Below are 16,889 nucleotides of genomic sequence, written 5' to 3'. Positions count from 1 at the left end.
ATGCCAATAACAAATCAAGCGGATTCTCAGGCTAATTCATCTAACGCCAGCTCAGAACAGATCCCTGAATCTCTGCGAGATTTCCCTGTGGATTTGGTCAAACATTCTTGGCAAGGTCATTCTGTTTATTTAGAGAAAAAAACGTGGGTAAATATTTTTGGCAGGAATTCTGATTCAAATTTCTCTGATACTGCTCTCCCGCCAATTTCTAACGACACCCCAGCTATTCCAATGTCTTCATCAGTTCCACCAGGTTTCTCTCACAAACAAGGCTCTTCCTCATCCGTTCGTTCAGCTAGGAGATCTATGCTTAATCGTAAACACAGGAGTTTTCTGAAGCATATCTCCTCTTCTAAAACTGCTTCTAAAGTTGCTAAAAAAGGTACGAAACGTACTCTTTCTTCATCTTCTTCAATTAAGATGCCTCTTAATGCTATGCATCATAATACTTTTGAGGAAATTGCGGAAAATTGTGGAGTTACGTTGCATTCTGATTCCATAGCAAAGTTTAAAGAAAAGGAGATTGACAGAGTTGCTTCAGGCTGTTAAGTTTTAAGATATCGGAGTCGTATAGGAGGTTCTTGTTATCTTTCTTTCAATGAAATTTGCATCTTGGAATATTCGTGGTCTTAATGACCCAAACAAAAGATTTCTAGTTAAAGATTTTGTTCTTCGTCAGTCAATTGACGTCATTGGTATTCAAGAATCTAAGCTTTGTAAACCAAATGCTAGAAAGCTTCGTTCTATGGGTGGTAATCGTTTGTCACACTGGTCTATCTTAGATTCTACTGAATCCAGAGGCGGAGTCATGGTTGGTTGGTCAAATTCTTTCAATTTGATTCGTTCATATGTGGGTATCTTCTCCGTTTCTGTATCTTTTCTTCATATAACCTCCAATTGGCTCTTTACTTTCACTAATGTATATGCTCCAATTGATAGAGAGGATAAGGAGGTATGTTGGTGGGAGCTTAATAGGGTTCGACAATTGTTCGATGGTCCTTGGATTATTTGTGGTGATTTCAATGCAACTTTGTGCTCAGAAGAGAGAAATGGTAATGGGGGTTCTCTTCGTGATATCAATTCTTTTCGTAAATTTGTTTCATCTACTTCTCTTATTGATCTTCCTCTTTCTGGCCGGTCTTTCACTTGGTCCAATAAGCATCACAACCCAGCCTTGGCAAGACTAGATAGATTCTTAATAAGTGCAGAATGGGATAGGAAATATCCCCTCAGTTTACAATTCTCTCCGCCATCTTCAGGCTCAGATCATATTCCTCTTGTTCTTGATAGTGGGGGTATCCAACCAAAATCACCTCTCTTTAGATTTGAAAAGAGTTGGTTTCATAATAGTAGTTTTGTTCCTTTTATTGAAACAGCTTGGAAATCCTTTCATTGCAAAGGAAACCCCGTTGACATTTTCATCAATAAACTCAATCTGTTAAAGAGAAGAATAAAGTGGTGGAGAAAACATGTTTATGGATCTTTATTCATTAGGAAAACTGACTTATTAAACAAGATTAATTCTCTTGATCTTATCGAAGAAGAAAGACCTTTATCTTCTGCTGAGTTGAATGAGAGGATTTCATTACAATCTAGTTTTTCTTCTATTATTAAAGAGGAGGAAGCCTATTGGTTGCAAAGATCCCGCATACAGTGGTTGAAAGAGGGAGATGCAAATACTACTTTTTTCATAGAACAGCTTCCAATCACAAAAGATCCAACCATATTGCCTCTATCTCCCATTTGGATTCTGAAATCACAGACAATGAGGAAATTACTAAGGCTTTTTATGACTATTATCTTCATCTTTTTGGTCAGGATAACTCTAATAGCCTTTCTGTTGATTGGGCCTTTTTGTACCCTGATCAGAATTCTAATCTTTCTTCTCTGGAGGCATCTTTTTCTGAAGAGGAAGTTAAACATGCTGTTTTTAGCATGAATCCAAACAAGGCACCTGGTCCAGATGGTTTTTCCCTACTTTTCTATCAATCTTTTTGGGACTTAATTAAATCAGATTTGGTTGCTCTTATTAACTTTTTTGGGGATAATCCTTCATCTCTTCATAGAGTGAATAGAGTCCTCATCACTCTCATCCCAAAATCTAAAGACATTCCCACAGTTAAAGATTTTAGGCCTATCAGTTTGATCAATTGCATTTTCAAAATTTTTACTAAAGCTCTTGCAATCAGATTGGCACCTATTATGCAAGATTTGATTGCTCCCTCTCAGTCAGCATTTCAAAAAGGCAGATCTACTCTTGATTCTATTCTTATTGCCAATGAGATGATACACTTCTGCTCTAAGAGGAAAAAGGAAGTTGCTATGGTTAAAATTGACTTTGCGAAGGCTTTTGATTCTATAAGCTGGAATTTTCTTATCAATTTGCTTAAAGCTAGAGGTTTTGGGGACAAGTGGTGCTCTTGGATTTACTACATTGTTTCAACTTCAAATTGTTCAGTGCTTGTTAATGGTTCTCCCTCAAAATCTTTTACATGCAAAAGAGGTCTTAAACAAGGAGACCCTCTCTCTCCCTTGCTGTTTAACTTATCAGTAGATGTTTTGAGTAGAATGATTATGTATAACGTGGATGAAGGTTTGCTATCCAGTCTTCAAATCAGAGAACCCCTCAACCATATTAGGATCTTGCAATTTGCCGATGATACTTTGCTCTTTGTCAGAAGCACACTTAAAGACATTAGCGCTTTGAAGGCTATTTTATACATTTTTGAAGACATTTCAGGTTTGGGCATCAATTATTCAAAATCATCCCTCTTATATTTTGGTAATATTCAAAATAGAGGCTTATCTTTATCATCAGCCCTCAACTGCAGATTTGATAGTCTTCCTATCAAATACTTAGGTCTTCCTTTGAAAAGAGGTAAACTATCAAAATCTGATTGGCAACCCTTGTTGAACAATCTGCATCATAAACTTGCTTCTTGGAAGTGCAACTGTTTGTCCTATGGAGGAAGATTGGTTTTGCTAAACTCTGTTCTTACCTCAATACCTCTATACTTTATGTCTTTTTACAAATTACCAGGATGGTTGATCAAAGAAGTTGACAAAATCAGAAGAAACTTCCTTTGGTCAGGTAAATCAGTTTCTAAACCTTTCAAATGCCTGGTCAATTGGAAAAGGGTTTGCATGAATAAATTAGAAGGAGGTTTGGGAGTGAAAGATCTCAAAACTTTTAATATCTCTCTTCTTTCAAAATGGCTATGGAAATGTCTTGATAGAGATTCTTATATTGGTGCATTCCTTTACCATCTATATGTCAGAAAAGGTTCTTCTTTGCAATCTGTTGCTTCAAAAGCTTCTAACTCTCTAGTGTGGAATGATATCATTTCAAATAAATATGTGTTCTTACAACTTCTATCATGGTCTCTTGGTTCTGGGGATAAAATCAGATTTTGGGAGGATAAATGGATTGGTAAGAATTCCCTTTCCAGTTTATATCCATCCTTATACTCTCTAGCCTGGTCTAACAATGTCTCTATTCGTAGTCAAGGAAATCTCCAAAACAACAATTGGCATTGGCACCCCCTCTTGAAGCGTAGCATTACATCAGTACCACATTCTGTCAAACTGGATTTCATGAATTGTATTGGTATGCACAAAATTTCGAATCAGGTGGATATTCCATTATGGTCCTTAACATCGAATGGCCTCTTCTCTGTTAAATCCCTTTATGACTTTTTAATTTCCAGAGGCATTAAATCATCCACATATAGTATTGTTTGGAATCCTCTCTTACCAAGCAAGATTCAAATCTTCACATGGCTTTTATCTATGAATCGTCTACATACTAAAGACAATCTCCTGAAAAAAGGTTGGCAAGGTGATCCTTTGTGCGTTTTCTGTAAATCTAATCCTGAAACTGCAGAGCACATTTTCTTTTCGTGCAATTTTGCATCTAATGTATGGAAACATTTCAGTGATTACCATCTGCCTTTTACATGGCCATACTCTCTAGAGGATCTTATGCTATATATTGCATCTCTGGATAAAAAGGAGGGAATTCTATGGAAATGTATTTTTCCTATAGTATGCTGGTTTATATGGTCTTCAAGGAACAAATTTGTATTTGAAGAAGCTTCTTTCTCTGTTAGATATATCATTAATTCTACCATCTCTTATTTATATGAATGGTCAGGAGCAGGAAGAAGAAAGGATGATCTGTGTTTGGCTAAAGCCTTACAAGAAAGACCTGTTCCACGGCAAGGAGATTAACATCTACATTTCTGTAGAAGAAGGATGGCGCTGAAGCTTAGAGTAGTGTTATATCAGCTTCTTTCCTAGAGACATATCATTATCTTTTTGTAGCTTCTGATGTAGCTGTGTATATATCAGCTTTTGTTTTTATTTTGTTAAATTAGTTTATAGAAAACTTAATTTCTCTTGATCAAATGTATGGCTGGCTTTGGTTCTTACCTATATCCATGTCAACGGTGAATGACGGCAAGGCCCTCTCTTCATCTTCATGGATGTTTGTAAGAAGAAGGTCCTACATCCCTAACAAGAGAAATTATTTTTTCTATCTACTAATCTCTATGGATACAATTCGTATCTTGCTTTTGTAAACATACTTTTGGTTTTAATGAACAGGGTATAACCCTTGTTTTTTAGTCAAAAAAAAAAAAAAAAATTCAAATAGAAAACATTACAATGAAACTCAATGAAATACAAACAGCCCCAAAATTTTAGGAATTGCAAAAAATATCTGAAAACTTATAAAACTTGCAAAAAAACACTAGAAAAATTCTAAATTTACAAAAAATGAAAATTTCTAACATAAGACAATAAACAAAAAAATCTATGAATTACAAACATCCCCCTAAAAAGTTTTGAACCGTCAAAATTTTAAAACTTATAGAAAAAGCTTGAAAATTTCAAACCTAAAACAGAACACTGAAAATATATGAATTACAAATTGCCCCCTAAAATTTTAGAATTTGCACACCCAAAACATTCAAAGTTGTAATAAACACCCTCAAAAAGTTCAAATTTTACAACAAACTTTGTGAATATTTCCAAACCTACAAATAGTATGTTGAAAATCTTAGAATTACATATAGCGCCCTAAAAATTTTATGATTTGCATAAAACACCCTAAAACTTTTAAAACACTCCCTCAAAATTCAGAATTTGCAAAAAGCACCTGAAAACATCAAACCAAAAACAGTACACTGAAAATACTAAGAATTACAAACAGTGCATATACAATTTTGATTTACAAAAAACACCCTATAACTTTTAAATGTTGCAGAATGCCCCCTAAAATGCAAAATTTCCTTGAAATTCCCAAAAAAATTAACCTACAAATATGAAATTGAAAATATATGATTAGGAATAGCCCATTGAAACTTTTGGAATTTGCAAAAATATCCTAGAACTTTTAAATGTTGCAATGAACACCCTATAAATTTTGACATTTACAAGAAGCACCCTAGAAAAATAAACAATTACAGAGAGCTATTTTTTGTAATTTCAATTTTTGAGGGTGTTTTCACCAATTTCTATAACTTTTAGGGTGTTCTTTGCAAAGTCAATTTTTGTGGGGACTGCTTGTTAGATTTTTAGTATATTGGTTCTATGTTTGAAATTACACTAGTATTTTTTATAAATTTTAGATGTAGGAGGTGTTTTTTGCAACTTCTAAAAGTTTTAGTTTATTTTTGTAAATTCTAAAATTTTCAAGGGGCTGTTTGTAATCATAGATTTTCAATTTACTACGTAGGTTTGAAATTTTTAGGATTTTCTTTAAGTTTCAAATTTTGGGCATGTTTTTTGCACCTTTTAAATGTTTTAGTGTTTGGTGGAAATTTTGTAGTAAAAAAAAATTGAAAGAAATATATTTGATTTGTATTCTCTCAATCTTAATTATAATTTGGATTTTCGATTACAAAAGAGAAAAGAATCGACAGAGATCCTCCCCTTTGTTTAATTCTTGGTTCTTCACGGTGGTGATGGAGTGCCTCACTCGAATGCTCGCGTCGAGTTTGCTCTCCGTTGACGATCCGAACGTCTTGATTCACTGGAATGATATCTTCTCATCACGATTAGACGTTGTGAAAAACTTACAAAGCAAGTTTTAGAACTTTGAACGAGTTTGAAACTCTATGAAAGAGTTGATTTAACCGAAATCAGTTTATAAGCCAAGGATGAAGAAAGCTCCTGTTGTCGATCTCTAAAGTTCTAGCAATCCCCCCCCAAAGCCAACGATCTCTTCTTTGCTGCCGAGTTGAAGGACCGAAGGATGAAGGACCGAAGGATCAATTTGAGAGCCGATCTCTAGATCTCCAAGATACTCCAATATCCAAATATCCGAACTCAGTTGAGTTTACTCCTATCTATAGGGGATTAAGGGGTGTAGCCGCCCCCTTAATTCACTCCTAAGTAGGGCTGAATGAGGTGTAACCGTCCCCTTAAACTGCTCCCCAAATCGTGGGGAAAGCGGTTTTGAAACCGTTCAGTTTGTGCTTTGAATAAGTCAAATGCTAAAAAATAGTTCAGGGCCCAAACTCTGCGTTTTAGACTTAAAACGCAGAGTTGGGCCTATTTTGGTGGCTGAACGCACAGGTCGCGCTGCGTTGTAAATCTGAAAAGCAGAGTTGGGATGCAGAGATGAACTCTGCGTTTTGAGTCCACGAACTCTACGGTTTTTAATTGGAGCGCTGGAGATGACCTCTGTGTTTTGACTCTGAAACGTGAGCATGACATCTGCGTTTTGATGTTGAAACACAGGGATGGCCTCTGCGTTTTGATGTTGTAACACACTGCGTTTTGATGTTGTAACACATGGATGACCTTTGCGTTTTGATGGTGATACGCAGGGATGACCTTTACGTTTTGATGTGAAGAGACCATCAATTTGTGGTCTCTTTTACTGGAGTGTTACAAAGACCGTCATCTTGTAATCTTCATCTTGGCTTCTTAAAAATATAAGAGTCGTCAATTGTAACTCCCGATGTTAATTGTGAAGGCTGTTGAACTAGAGCTTTCATCGGTTGTTGTAAAGGTCGTCAGATTGTAACATTCATCGATCTACGCGAAGATCTTCAAATTATAGCCTTTTGGAAGTCGTCAGATTATAACTTCCATCATTCGTGTTTGATGGGGGGTCATCTATCTGCAGTGATTTTTAGAGAACCTACATTTAGGGTATTTTTTTTACAGATTTTAAAATTTATAGGGAGTTGATTGTAATTTTTAGGTTTTTTATGTTCTGTATTGGGCGTGAACTTTCAAATTTTTAGGCCTTTTTTCATAACTTTCAAAATTTTAGGTCTTTTTTGCAATTTTAAAAGTTTTGGGATTATTCTGCAGCTCCCAAAAATTTTAGGGTGCTGTTTATGAGGTTTAAAATTTTAGTGTTATTTGTATGCTATGAATTTTGAGGGTGTTTTTGTAACTTTTTTTTGAATATTTTCTGTTGAGAATGGAAGAGATATGTTTGAGATTAAATTTTATCATTGCTGAAAGAAATGTTCAACGTTCTTCTAGGGTTTTATTACCATGTTAGAGTTTTTCCCTAATTTCTTTAACCTCAAACCAAATGGGCCCTTAATTGTAAAATAGTGACACTTTAATACCCTAAGTTATAAAAAACTTGCACGTTAGTACTTCTCAGTTAATATGTGGAAATATTTTTAGAAATATTCCCATGTGATTATCACATGATAGTTTTATAGTTGTCTTGATCCTATTTGTTGTCATGTTTACCGCTATACCTACCATCCATATTTTTATTAAATTTTTATGGAGGAGTATTTTTATCATAACAAATTCTTTTACCGTTGTTTATCATATTCTAACGGTATGTAACTTAGGATATTTATGTGATAGTTTTTTTTACAATTTAAGTTATTAAAGTGTAAAAATAGTGAAACAATAGGGTATTAACTACCATTTAGCCTAAGATCAATGACTTTCAAGTTAGGTCTAAGCACTTGCTTGAATTGAGGGTAATGAGAGGTAAGAGAAGATAGGGGACATATTAACCTTGTTCAGAAATTCATTTGAGGTAGATAATGAGGGGGACGGTACAGACGTACAGTAATTGAGGCTGTGAAAATTTTGAGATTTTGTCCCCCCCCCCCCCCCCTAAATTGGGGTGTAAACCGTTGTAATGAAATGAAGGGAGCTCTTAAAAAAAATTACACAGAGACACAACTTTACCCTTGTACCAAGACGATATCCAGATAGATGAAATAACATGTAAGGTTATTCATATAAATTTACATATCTTTCTTCACATTCCCTTCATTAGATTAAACTTTTTAAATGGGGTTAAATAAGTTCTCCTTTCTAAATTGCCGAACAAGTCCTGTATAACTTCTTTTAACTTAACTTATCGTATATGTGCCTAACTTTCTTTCAGTACTAGAGTCAAATCCAAACCGAGACTAAGGCTCTGTTTGGTTTGAGAGAAAGGGAGAGAAAAGAAAAAGAAAGAGAAAGTAAAAAGAAAGGAAAAGAAAAAGAAAAGAAAATGATATGCTTTTTATTGTTTGGTTAGAAAGAATATTGTAAGGAAAGTTAGAAGAATATTCATAAGAAAGTCATTTTCTCTTGTTTGGTTACCTTTCTGAGAAAAAGAGGAAGAAAATTATCACAACATAATTTTAATTCATACTTTTTAGATTTAGATTTAGATTTTAAATAGTTCACAAAAAATAATTAACATGCAGAAGCACAACCACAATTCCACTAATTAAAGAACAACATTTCTCACACATAATATTAACAAGCAGAAGCACAACCACAATTCCACTAATTAAAAATAATATTTCCCACACACAAGATTTGCAGAAAGAAAGGTCAATAAAAGAACCAAAACAAATCTAAAGTAAATATCATGATAATCCTAATATAAAGTATAATCAATTTCATATAGAAAATCTTAACTAACAAAGTCTATTACAATCAATTTCATATAGAAGATCTTAACCAACAAAGTCTATTACAATCAATTTCATATAGAGTATCTTAACCAAAGAGAGAGAAAAATATGTCGAAGTCCTTGGTTTTTGACTTTAGTGAGCCCATCAAAACATCAATCTCGCATCCTTCATCCCCTGAAATTAATTCAAAAAAATTCAAATAAGTAGAATATAAACATCAAAAACCTATAAAATGAAGTCTTAAGATTCTTTTAGAAGCAAAATGAAACTACCACGCGTCGTATCATGGTTCTTTTCGTAAGACTAATCATCAGAAATGATGGAAGTGACTAATCATTGTAATGTTAAGTTTGTCCTAAAAACATGTGGCTTTGTATTCTAATCTTGTGAAATTTACTGAATACTTCCATATGGACAGATCACTTGAAGGCATGCTTATTGTAAATCTGTATATAAATCAGTATGGGAGAAAAGAATTTCAAAGCAATAAACTCAGAACTAGAAAAAATTTCACACACACACAAAAAGAAAAGATGCATATATTGGTGATATAAGTAACTTTGTACGTGGAACAGACTTCAATGATAACATTCAGAAAGTTGTTCTCCAGGGAGAGAACAGAATGCATTATAGAACACATGACTGGTATGAATTGTTGACATACTCAAACTTATAAATTTGTAATACCTGTTTAAATATGGTACTGGTTCCTGATCCATCATATCCAACCAACAAGAACTTTTGAAGCATTCTTTGCTAAAAAAAATGGAAATGCTCCATTAAGCATGTTATTCACTTCTTCACCGGAGGGATTTTCACCCTTACAAGGAACTGGCAGTGACAGAAAAGAGCATAGAAGCTTGGTTCTAGCACCGGAGGGATTTTCACCCTTACAAGGAACTGGCAGTGACAGAAAAGAGCATAGAAGCTTGGTTCTAGCCTGTTCAAACAAATAGATCAGAAAATTTTACCTCAACTTAATCGAAAAATTAAAGAAACACGGTAATTTATTAAAAGCATGACCATGAAATTACCTTGTCCCATAACTTCCCCTTTACATTTTTCTGTCCCTCCTCCCGTTATGATCCATCAGCATCCACCCAGAAGTGAGGACTTCCAGCACATTTGACTCCTGCCCACTGGGATACAACCACATCTATCAGGATTGCAGGAGCTGGCATCGGTAAATGTAAATACATTATGTTTAGATTGCATCTGCAGCTCAACTTTTGTTATCTCACGATTATTTATCATGACACCAGTATTCCCATTGCTTGCGTTTTGCATCAGACAACCTCCCACATTGAGGTTTACAGTAATTATCTTGTCAGGTTTATGCGCTTCCTGTCAATGTGAGAAAAACAATCATTCCCACAAATTATCAAGCTCAGAACCTTCATAATCCTTATCATGTATGAGACATTACATTCTGGAAGCTAGAATCGATGTTAAGCTACTCATCCAAATTTTTACTTATTTTGTGGGGAGTTCACAACATCAAAGTAACTGAACAATATTGTGGCCATAAATTAATTTCCTGTAAGACTGCATTGCCAACATATTTCTTATTGTGCATCATATTTGTTCAAATGTTAAATTAAAAACTTACATCTGCAGTAAGAACAAATAAAATTCTCACCTTTCCCCAAAATCCCGACACCTTGTCGTACCCAGAATGTAATGTCCCCAAAATTTGTATGCTAAATAGGATATGTAAGTGACAGTGTAAATTGACTTGTGTTCTCAACAGGCTAAAGAATTGATGAGAGGTACAAAAGTGTTCAACATACCCATGTTCAGGAAAAACAGTCTTCTGCAACTTTGATGTGGATGAAGATGCCTGCATCAGACATATGAAATAAATATTCAAAAATTAAGTTAACTACACAAGAACCCAAATTCAAATAAAACTACCAACATGAAAATCTCTGATGGGCATCGTTGACCAAGAGTATGCTCATAAAGGTGCCAACATCGTAGAAAATCAAAGGAAAAGAAATATCCATCGAGATAAATTATGAAGCCATCGTACGTGGTCTCGGATGATATATTGAATGGAATATTGTAAACAAAGGAAAATTGAAGATTAAAATCTGAAAATGCACATCTTTATGTCAAACCAAAAGACAAAGGCATGTCTTTTTGCATTAATTGAGAAACTGCAAGGAACGAGTACATAATCTATTTATGTATGAATTTCGTTCAAGAATGATATGTGCAATTTGTGATATTACAGTATCATGTACATAATCTATTTATGTATGAATTTCGTTCAAGAATGATATGTGCAATTTGTGATATTACAGTATCATTTGTAAAATTTGAGAACTTATGTGCAATTTGTGATATTACAGTATCATTTGTAAAATTTGAGAACTTAAAATTAAGTAATATTAGGGCTTTGGAGCATTATACCTAGCTTCTAGAGAGTCCGGTTTCTCAAAAAAAATAAAATTTGGAGCAAATTGAAATGGAATTGATTAACAATCTAATAACCAATCAAACATCATAATCAATCAGACTCAACCTAATACCATAAATTCAATATAATCTTCCAATTTTGCACTTTAACTTGAAAACTACAGAAGTTACAAGATTTCACAAAAAATTAAAAGAGTGCATGATATGGTTCATAAAACAATTAAGAACAATAAATAGCAAAAATGAAATGCAAAAATATCAAGTTTTGATTAAAAAAGTCTAAGGAGCATTTCATCAAACACTTGGAAAGTAAAACCTAATTGAAGATCATGTGGGCGGATTTTGATACCTTTCAAGTGTTGGTGAACTCGACAATGGCTTGGCTTCCCCTCTTAGATCAAAATAGACCTCTGATTTTTCTAAAAAAGGTAAAAATTGATGAAAGGTAGAGAGAGATTAGGGTTACCTCGATGAGTTTTAGGAGGCGGCGGCAACGGTGGTGGCGCGGTGGGATGCCGGCAGCGGGGATGAAGGAGATCCGAGAGAGGTCGAGGGAGAGAGATCCGAGAGAATGACGAGACTACGAGAGAGAGCTCAAGGATATTTGAGATCGAGAGAGAGAGAGAGAGAGAGAGAGAGAGGATGGAGTCGCGATGGAGTCGGGAATTTTGAAGGAGGCATCGACCGGGATTTTCTCTCCCTCTCTCTCATTTTCACGCCGATCAAGTGAGGAAAGGGGAAAAGAACTGGGTATATGGGTGTTTTTCTGCAGTGATTTTAAGATTCATTTTCTTTCTTGTTTTCTTCCAAACCAAACAAAGAAAAATTACTTTCTTCTGCACTTTCTTTTCCTTTCTTCTATTTCCCTTTAAACCAAACAGAGCCTAAGTGTCTTGGAGGTTCAATTGTAAGTACTATGCGTTTTATCGGTTGGTGGAATCCCGAAGCTGAACATTGGCATTTTCCTATAACTTAAACAAAGCCGTTTTATTGAGCCTTATATTTGGACTTGGGCCTTTATTATTCACCACACGGTATTTGGGTGTGAAAGGTCAAAGCCCACTTCTACCCGTCCTAGAAGCTTTATAGTGATGAATACGTTTAGATATTGGTTGCACTCGCAATTGTGGCCATTTTGAGTAAAAAATCTATTAACAATCCTATCACATGAGATGATCTATATCATTTATGGATAGTTAGATGGTTAATTTGAGAATTATAATTAACCTATATATGGTATAAACTTCCCCTACTTCTATGAGGGTGGTTTTGATCGCATTACTGTAATTTGGTCCGTTTCCCTAGGGGGACACATGTTTCCTAGTGAGTGATGTAGGCGTGCATGTGGGGAGTTGGAGCATATTTGGCAGCCTTTGAATTATAATCCACTTGGATTATAATCCATAGTGTTTAGTATGTTTAGGGGATTATAATCCACACCCAGAAGAATGAAGCGGCCTACCTATGAGCTATCACAGGCTCAATATCATAATAGAGAAGTCGATGTTGAAGAGTCTTCCACTCTTGGAGATTTAAGAAGACACTATGTGCGAAGGCTGTTAATATACTAAGGCGCATCAATTACCGTACCAGCAGTCACAATTCATAGCAAATGAACTTTAAGAGCCCGTCCACTTAGATGTATTGTGCCAAGTGAAGTAGGAGTCAATCGATGGCATGCAACACATAATCACTTTTATCGATGATTACTCGATGTATGTCTGGATTTATTTCATGAAGGAAAAGTCTAAAGTGTTCTCTAAATTTAAACAATTCCAAGAATAAGTCGAATGAGAACTTGGCAAAAAGATTCATTGTCTACTCACAATTTACGGAGAAGAATATACATCAAAGGAGTTATACAATCATCTGAAACAACACAAGATTTGACAATAACTAGAGTGTCCAAGTACTTCATAACGGAACGACATTGCAAAAAGGAAGAATTGACACCTTGCTAAAATTTGCAGAAGCAAGGCTTCATGATAAGAACATGCTAGGACATTTTAGGGAGTGTATGAAGACTGTAGTGCATGTGATTAGTTGACTGCCACATTTACACCAAAATTAGAGTTCTAGTCACTAGTCTAAAAGCTGTGGAATATCAAGCTAGCATTAAGTTAATACAAAGTTTTTGATTGCGTTTGTTATGTCTTTGTACCTGGCCACATATGCAACAGGTTTAATAAAAAAAGGCATAAGGTGCTTTTTGGGATAAGGTGCCTTTTGTTGTATGAAAACAAAAGAAAAGAACGGAGATGTTGTGATCTCATAATTACACGGTGCTATATGTCAAGGAATGTAGTGTTTGATGAAGTCTCATCTTGGTAGGCTCCATAAGAAGTTGTGATCCCACACTCTAATGATCTAGATGATCAGTTACAAGAGAAGCCAGGGGAGTCAATAAGAAATTTTAAATTACTGATATATGGAACCATCACAACATTCGAAAGATGTATGATCTTTTAAAACCTACTCTAAAATCCACACAATTAAATCTACTATATTTTACCAATATACAGACATGTTATTGCACCTTTAAGGTAAAGATAACTATCATTTATAATAGAGTTGAGTTATGGTTCTACGCTTACAAAGGCTGTAACAAGAAGATGGATAAAGAAGTTAATAACGAGTGTCCAAATGATAAATATCACATAATCACAAATGACTTGGTACCATGGTTAAGTAATATCCCTTTTTTATGAAATAAACATATCAATCTTAAATATTAACATTATAATCTAAGGCAAATTGACAATAAAAAAATGTAGATATTTAGTTCAGATCCTCTTAGAAAATGACACAAATAGAGCAAATGTAACATTATTTAATGATGTAAAAACTCTTATCGGATGCACTACATAAGAATTCGTTGCGAAGAAAAAAGGTAATTTCTAATTTTATTTAAAGTAATAAATTAGAAACTCATAAAATTTCATATATATGAAATTAACATTTATCCTCGTTGAAAAAAATAAAAAATAAAATTAAGTTTGCATTCCAGAAGTTTGACTTGACCATCAGAAATACATTCAACTCCTTTGTAAAGTTAGACAAAGATAAACGAGCCAATGGGAAGATAACGACACAAGAATCCAGCTCCATCATGATGTCACAATTGATGTAGGCGATGGAGAGACTACTCTAAAATTGCCCAAAAAAAGATAAAGGTGGAGAATGATTGATTTCTGCTCAATAAAAAATAAAACAGAAGGAATAAAATAAAATAATTTCTAAATATTTATAGAATAGTTAAAATTTTTAAGTAAAATTAGGATTCTTTAGATGAAATTTTCATATTTTAATATTTTTATATGCTTATGTGAGTGCTTTTATCATATAAAAGTATACTAGAGTTATCATTAATATTTAATTTATAGTATTTTATAAAATCTATTAATGATTAGGAACAAAATTCATATTCTCTTTTGTGTCATTTTATCGCACTTTTAATCAATCATCTTGACTTATATTGCCATTTTATGGTATTTTTCACTTTTTCAACACTATACTTTGCCAGTTCAAACTTGGTTTCGTATTGATCCAAATAATACAAAAATTTAAATTGGTTTCAAATTAAATTTATTCCATGTTAATCTAATTATCAACATGAAAATTTAAATTATATGTAGAAAATTTAAATTGTGTGTAGTGCATTCAGACAAACATTAAAGAAAATAAATAGTCACAATGCTAGAATTTAGAGACAAAAGTGAGCAAACACTATCAAAGTAGAACCGAAGAACAAATTTAATTAATAAGAAAATAAGCTAAAAATACTTGATCATGATATTTACCACGTGCATTGCACGTGCATAAAACCTTGTGTGTGTGGGGCACACATCCTCGTTTCTAGTTCCAATATAGACAACAATCTGTTCTGTAAGGAGATTTTAAATCTAAACCATTGAGATATTGAAAAGATTACAAAGTTCCAACTAATGGTTTTATGTCTAAATCATAGTTATTAGCTAGCTAGTCAGGCAGATACAAAGAACTATATACGTATGAGTGGGAGCGCATCTTTGTTATTGGATCTGAGATGCAAGTGTAGGGGAGGGATGTTAAATAAGTTTACTATAGTTTTTCGCTAAAATATAGAATATCCAATAGAAATATAGAAAAATAAAAATGAACAATCAAACCAAAAAACAACTAAGTAACACGCGAAATTTTTATAGTGGTTTGAATAACAATCTTACGTTCATTCTTTCTTCTTACGAATGTGCTTTCTCGCTATAATCTAAGTTCACCTAAATCATAACTCAATTCAATAGACTTACAAAGAAAAGCACTCTGAAATCTACTCGAAACCAGCCATCTAACTTAACATCTCACTGATGAGTAACACCTAGCCCTAGATAGTCCTAACCCTCAATTATCATTGGCTTGAGTACATCATAAATCCTAGATTAATACTAGCTTGAGTACGCCGTGAACCTTCAATTAACACTAGCTTGAGTGCGTTGTAAAAGTAAATTTGAAACAAACTACCAAAAATAGTTTAAGCACAAAAACAAAAAGATCTTACAATCCTTTTGATAAGCAAACCGTTTTTCAAAAGATTGCAGTGAAGCTCGATGAAGAACAATCTAGATATAAATTGAAAGGGCAACTCCTCTAGCTAAGATGACCTGATACTGTTGAGTGGTTCAAATCACAATTCAATTTTCTTCACAAACCCTAGAATAATCTCTCTCTTTATTCTCTCCAAAAGCTCTCCTTTTTTCAAACCATAGGATATCTTTAAAATATGATCTCTACCTATCTTATATAGCCTCTGATGAATAAGAAAAAAAATATTCTCTATTTATATTTACACTTCATTTTCATCCAACTAAATAGCCTCTATATATAATTGAAAAGCCCAAATCCAGAAAAAATTAAGATTGTATCAAGTCAAGTACTTTGCTTTGGATTTAACATCCATGAGACACACATGTTGATTATGCAAACACTTAAACCATGGTGGTGTACAATAGCGAGGGTAGAAATTTTAATGGGTGGGGTGGGGGAGCAAGAATCCATGATACATAATTGTTTCATAAAATAGTTTTTATATTAGTTCCTCAAATTTTAAAATATTTTAAATGGGTCCTCAATCTCAAAATTGCTATTAGGCTTTCTAATTCGTAAGGTATTTGCAACGTAGTCCCTCAAATCATTGACATTGCCATTAAATCTCTAGTTCTCATGATTAACTTGAAACAATTCATAAGAATTGGAGGACTTTTTTAGAGAAATAATTAATGGAGGGCTTAATAGCAATTTCAATGATTTGATGGACTAACTTTAGAATTGTATAAAGAATTTGGAGGGAGCTAACAGCTATATTGATGATGACTGAAGGAGTAATTTTAGAATAGTAAATATTTAAGGCCTTGAGGGACAAATATGAACAAAGACCTATAAAAAAACTAATAAAATTTTTGGGGGCCAACAACCCCCACGCCCCCCCCACCACCCAACCCAACATTCGTATGTGGCTCCGCCACTAGTTAGTGTAATGAAGGTTATTAATATTTAAACGATGGTGGTGGATCAAGCATCATCTCTCTTTCT

General features: G+C 34.0%; 2 protein-coding genes and 1 long non-coding RNA gene across 8 annotated transcripts; 1 reads left to right on the top strand and 2 right to left on the bottom strand.

Moving 5' to 3' along the window:
* On the top strand, nt 599-4,264 carry LOC109830826. Its single transcript, XM_020398188.1, has 3 exons — nt 599-952; nt 1,819-4,044; nt 4,154-4,264. The coding sequence occupies exons 1-3, from the start codon at nt 599-601 to the stop codon at nt 4,262-4,264; spliced, it is 2,691 nt and encodes an 896-aa protein (XP_020253777.1).
* On the bottom strand, nt 8,845-9,769 carry LOC109830277. The gene is made up of 2 exons (XR_002244259.1): nt 9,591-9,769; nt 8,845-9,077 (listed from the first exon to the last, which is right to left on the bottom strand). It is a non-coding gene; the product is annotated as an uncharacterized LOC109830277 (long non-coding RNA).
* LOC109830276 (extra-large guanine nucleotide-binding protein 2-like) lies at nt 9,775-12,123 on the bottom strand. Of its 6 annotated transcripts, none has more exons than XR_002244257.1 (5): nt 11,791-12,123; nt 10,694-10,743; nt 10,543-10,603; nt 9,938-10,247; nt 9,775-9,843 (listed from the first exon to the last, which is right to left on the bottom strand). XR_002244257.1 is itself a non-coding variant. In XM_020397493.1 (5 exons), exons 1-4 carry the CDS (start codon nt 10,747-10,749, stop codon nt 9,983-9,985), a joined length of 294 nt encoding a protein of 97 aa, XP_020253082.1. In that variant the 5' UTR covers nt 10,750-11,138; the 3' UTR covers nt 9,775-9,843; nt 9,938-9,982. The 6 variants fall into 6 exon arrangements, 1 of the variants encoding a protein (XP_020253082.1); XR_002244258.1 differs by lacking the exon at nt 11,791-12,123 and adding an exon at nt 11,674-11,783; XM_020397493.1 differs by lacking the exon at nt 11,791-12,123 and having other exon boundaries at nt 9,938-10,042; nt 10,131-10,247; nt 10,694-11,138.

Source organism: Asparagus officinalis, chromosome 2, assembly GCF_001876935.1.
Source record: "Asparagus officinalis chromosome 2, Aspof.V1, whole genome shotgun sequence".
Taxonomy (NCBI): Eukaryota; Viridiplantae; Streptophyta; class Magnoliopsida; order Asparagales; family Asparagaceae; genus Asparagus; species Asparagus officinalis.
This window is presented reverse-complemented; position numbering and strand designations above follow the sequence as displayed.

What these genes read in the sequence shown, in the direction of transcription:
- LOC109830826 (XM_020398188.1), top strand. Translation starts at nt 599, where the DNA reads ATGAAATTTGCATCTTGGAATATTCGTGGTCTTAATGACCCAAACAAA. An exon ending in TTGATAGAGAGGATAAGGAG is followed by an intron (nt 953 to 1,818) that starts GTATGTTGGTGG and finishes CTTTTTGGTCAG; the next exon opens with GATAACTCTAATAGCCTTTC. An exon ending in GGAAATGTATTTTTCCTATA is followed by an intron (nt 4,045 to 4,153) that starts GTATGCTGGTTT and finishes ATGAATGGTCAG; the next exon opens with GAGCAGGAAGAAGAAAGGAT.
- LOC109830276 (XM_020397493.1), bottom strand. Translation starts at nt 10,749, where the DNA reads ATGCAGGCATCTTCATCCACATCAAAGTTGCAGAAGACTGTTTTTCCT. An exon ending in ACTGTTTTTCCTGAACATGG is followed by an intron (nt 10,604 to 10,693) that starts GTATGTTGAACA and finishes TATCCTATTTAG; the next exon opens with CATACAAATTTTGGGGACAT. An exon ending in ATAATCGTGAGATAACAAAA is followed by an intron (nt 10,043 to 10,130) that starts GTTGAGCTGCAG and finishes GTTGTATCCCAG; the next exon opens with TGGGCAGGAGTCAAATGTGC.